This window comes from Temnothorax curvispinosus, unplaced genomic scaffold (genome assembly GCF_003070985.1).
Source record: "Temnothorax curvispinosus isolate PA1 unplaced genomic scaffold, ASM307098v1 QBEX01001584.1, whole genome shotgun sequence".
Taxonomy (NCBI): Eukaryota; Metazoa; Arthropoda; class Insecta; order Hymenoptera; family Formicidae; genus Temnothorax; species Temnothorax curvispinosus.
The window spans coordinates 1-3,731 of NW_020211364.1; the positions used below are offsets into that span (position 1 = coordinate 1).

General features: G+C 36.9%; 1 protein-coding gene across 5 annotated transcripts; it reads right to left on the bottom strand.

The window, feature by feature from the left end:
- Positions 1-6: 6 nt before the first annotated feature.
- On the bottom strand, positions 7-2,378 carry LOC112466628 (sulfatase-modifying factor 1-like). Of its 5 annotated transcripts, XM_025034846.1 has the most exons (5): positions 2,047-2,378; positions 1,603-1,664; positions 1,395-1,514; positions 1,127-1,306; positions 7-994 (listed from the first exon to the last, which is right to left on the bottom strand). In XM_025034846.1, the coding sequence occupies exons 3-5, from the start codon at positions 1,430-1,432 to the stop codon at positions 781-783; spliced, it is 432 nt and encodes a 143-aa protein (XP_024890614.1). In that variant the 5' UTR covers positions 1,433-1,514; positions 1,603-1,664; positions 2,047-2,378; the 3' UTR covers positions 7-780. The 5 variants fall into 5 exon arrangements, with proteins under 5 accessions (XP_024890614.1, XP_024890605.1, XP_024890622.1 ...); XM_025034837.1 differs by having other exon boundaries at positions 1,127-1,298; positions 1,395-1,664; positions 2,047-2,377; XM_025034854.1 differs by lacking the exon at positions 2,047-2,378 and having other exon boundaries at positions 1,603-1,681.
- Positions 2,379-3,731: the final 1,353 nt, after the last annotated feature.

The window sequence follows — 3,731 nt, forward strand, 5'->3', positions numbered from 1 at the left end:
CTCTGGCTTTCTTCCCTGTGTTTTCCGGACTCGACTCTGGCTTTCTTTTCTGTTGAACTCATAATGAGAAGAGCTACAAACGTAGGTGTTTAAAAAATGATGTTGCTATTTAAAAAAATGAAGTTGACCTTTATTTGAACTTGACGCCTCCACCCAAAATCAATCTTTTTGTTATCAAAATTTGTCCGTCTCGAAACAATACAACCGAAAAAAGCAGATCTCGATATTTTATTGAGTTATCGACCTATTAAGTTTGAAATTTAACACCCTTTCATGAATCATTAACTAGTGACAGTTACTAACTTTTTTTACTTGGTCGTTACCAAGTAATGTTAACCAATTACTTCTAAAAAGTAACTTTTCTATCTCTGATAAATAGGGCTGGTTTCACCATGTTCGATTAGTTTAATCGGCCGATTAATCCATTGAAACCAATCGTATTTGTCGTTAAGCAAATCAACCAATAGTTGGTTGACACTTAGGGCCAGTTTTATCAACGTCGGTTAACTGTAACCTTCGGTTAAATTCACTCTTTGTCTCTTTCTAATGCCCATTTCTGCCAACGTAGATTAACTTTAATCTCGGTTTAACTTACTTTCTATCTTTTTCTAACGTTTAGAACTAGGAAAAGATGATAGTTAAGTTAAACCAAAATTAAAATTAACCTGCGTTGATAGAAATATACATAAAAGGGCAGAAAGAGATGAAAAGTGGGTTTAATCGAAGGTTACAGTTAACCGACGTTCGTGAAATTGGCCCTTAATCGGCCGATTAAACTCATCAGAGATGGTAAAACCGGCCCATACTTACTGGATTTATTTGTCGATCATGTGAGTGCTTTGTTATCCACCAATCTGCTGTCCATTCCCAAACATTTCCAACAATATTATGCAAACCATATTTATTTTGTGAAAATGTTGTAACTGGTGACGTGCCTTTGTATCCATCTTCTTCGGTGTTTTCTGTAGAAAAATTTCCTTGCCAAATATTGGCTCTACAACATAATGGTAAAATATAAATTTTTATAATATTATAACCAATATTATGTAATAATACACATATACAATAATAGCAGAAATAATATATTTATAGAAATTTAAGTTTTATAAATACAAGTTCAATTTACCTATGCTGATTATTTGGCATCAATTTATTTCCCCAAGGATAGAGTCTATCAGAGAGTCCACCACGGCACGCAACTTCCCATTCTGCTTCAGTTGGTAATCTCTTTTCCATCCAACTGCAATAAGCAACTGCATCGTACCAGGAGACATGAACAACAGGATGATCCATTCTGACTAAATACCTTCCAATTAATTTGATGATTTAAAGTTTTATACTTGTTATTCTCGTAAACAAAGTATTCAATTTTTCTTTTTCATTTTTATACGTACAAATGATATTTGAATTTGGACCTTCTGGATGTTGCCATGACGCTTGTTTCACAGGTAACCACCAAGGAGCTTGTGCAACTGCTTTATGGATTTTATCCTTTGTGCTTTGTGTCAAAAGACCTTCAAAGACAAAGGAATCTCCAAAGTTTTCTGCCTCAGTCACATATCCAGTGGCGTTTATAAAAGCCATAAATTCCTCATTACTCACTTCAAATTTATCTATGTAAAAATTATTTAATACTACTTCGCGTTTTGGTGCTTCTCCATCGGCTGAAAAAATTGGATTGTTTGTTCCTATGAAATATGTACCAGCGTTGATTTTGACCATTTTCTTCATTTTCTCAAATTTTACGCTAGTTGCGTTAAATTTAACATTATTCACAACACAATATTCTTCCAGGGAATGGAAAATTGACTGCCGATTTAGTTTGCTCATGCATTGACAGTATGCATTATCCTTCTCGGCATTTACACACAAGCAGTAATATCCGATTATTATTTGAATTTTATAAAAATAATTTAAAAGAATCATTTTAGTGTAGTAAAACACGTTTTTGTTTTAAATCATTCCCATCACGAGACAAATCACAAATTTAGCAACAAGTTCTTTGTAACTATAAGCACAGATATCTACACATTACTAAATCGCTACCTTCATCAAAAAAGGTAGGTGCATTCGTTTACGCAAGGCTGCGTGCAAAAACATCACCCGAGCGCTGAAAATCTATAGTGCACGTAACATATGCATATGCTGTAGGATATTTAGCACTCGGGTGATGTTTCTGCCCGCAGCCCTGCGTAAACGAATACACCCGGTGAATCCGGCTAGAGTCCCTAGAGATCTACGTTCGTCTAGGGCTACGGTCAACGTGACGCTACTTCTTCTTCTTCTTCTTTAATTTCGTTGGCTCCTGCCTCTAACCGAGGACAATACGGCCAGCTTTGTCCACAGAGTGTATAGCTGACACAGATGAGTGCTACTGGTCAGCAGATTAAATGCTTCGAAGCATTCCTCTTCTCTTTTCTTTCAATGAAGAAAGAAAGAGAAGAAGAACGCTCCAAAACATTTGTAGCGTCACGTTGACCATACTAGAGTTCCTATAAGAAGAGTCGATATAGTGTGATGACTTCTGATTGGTTGAGCTATTGCATATGGCGGATCGGCATAATTTTCTTTTGTTGATAAAAATGTCAATGTTTTGTGATCTTAAAATTAGGAATATGGAACATGTGTAGTACACTATTGAAAGCGTTTGTATGCATGCTAAAATGAAATACCAGTTATATTTTGTGTTACCTCCTCTCTTTTTACTCTATTCTACTCTATTTCTATACTTTTATAACAATTCACAATGTTTGAATTCGCCTTCTAATTGATGCCGCGTATTTTGTGTATTTATTTGCTACATACGTTTAGTAAACATTTTAATGCATTTAAACTAATAACTAAAGGCTGGGGTCGGACCTAAAGGCTATTCTACAATTGCGTAAACGTAGGGTTGTAGGAGTAGGAGTAGTAGTAGTCGTGAATCTTGTACAACGGATCAATCTACAATAGAGTAACGATACGTTGTAAACTTGTTTAAAGCAACCAATCAGAGTGCAGTGTGTATTTCGAATGCACTCTGATTGGTTGGCTCTTACGTTTATATCTGGCGTATATAGTCGTGAAAGATGAAGTTCAACCATCTTCCACAACACGCTTTACAACCGCAGTACCGCTTTACAACCACGCCGTACAACACTCTTAAGGGCCATCTACAATGAGTCGCAGTCGCAAGAGTTGTAAGAAATTGACCAATCACAGTTCATTATTCTTCGACCGCAAGGAGAATAATAGACTGTGATTGGTCAATTTCTTACGACTCTTACGACTGCGACTCATTGTAGATGGCCCTTTAGGGCCCGGACACACACTTTTTCGTAACAGTAACAGTAGGATTTCAACCAATCGTGTTACTCGATTCGGGAACGTACGGCCGTACGTTTTCGAATCGAGCAACGCGATTGGTCGAAATCCTACTGTTACTGTTACGAAAAAGTGTGTGTGGCCAGCTTTAGAGCCAAAGCACATAACATGGCGTAGCGATATACGACACTCGTAGTCCTCGACCTGACAAATCAGGATACGCCAAAGCTTGTGCGTTACTTACGTCCACGACTACGACTGTCATATGTGCTTTGGCCCTTAAGGTGATCCTAAAGCCGTGATCCTAGCCGGTTTTTTTCGGTTTTTTTCTTAGCACTAATCTTTTAATTGGCTTTATAGAAATGCAAAATTCTTGTCTAGAATTAAAGTACGCATCAAAATCTAGGTCATGGTGGTCGAATTTATAT

Excerpts from the sequence above, each read along its gene's own strand:
- LOC112466628 (XM_025034828.1), bottom strand. The coding sequence starts at position 1,926 with ATGATTCTTTTAAATTATTTTTATAAAATTCAAATAATAATCGGATAT. Across the intron at positions 1,299-1,394 it reads TCCAAATTCAAATATCATTT|TCAGAATGGATCATCCTGTT; the intron begins GTACGTATAAAA and ends GAAGGTATTTAG. Across the intron at positions 995-1,126 it reads ATGCCAAATAATCAGCATAG|AGCCAATATTTGGCAAGGAA; the intron begins GTAAATTGAACT and ends ATTATGTTGTAG.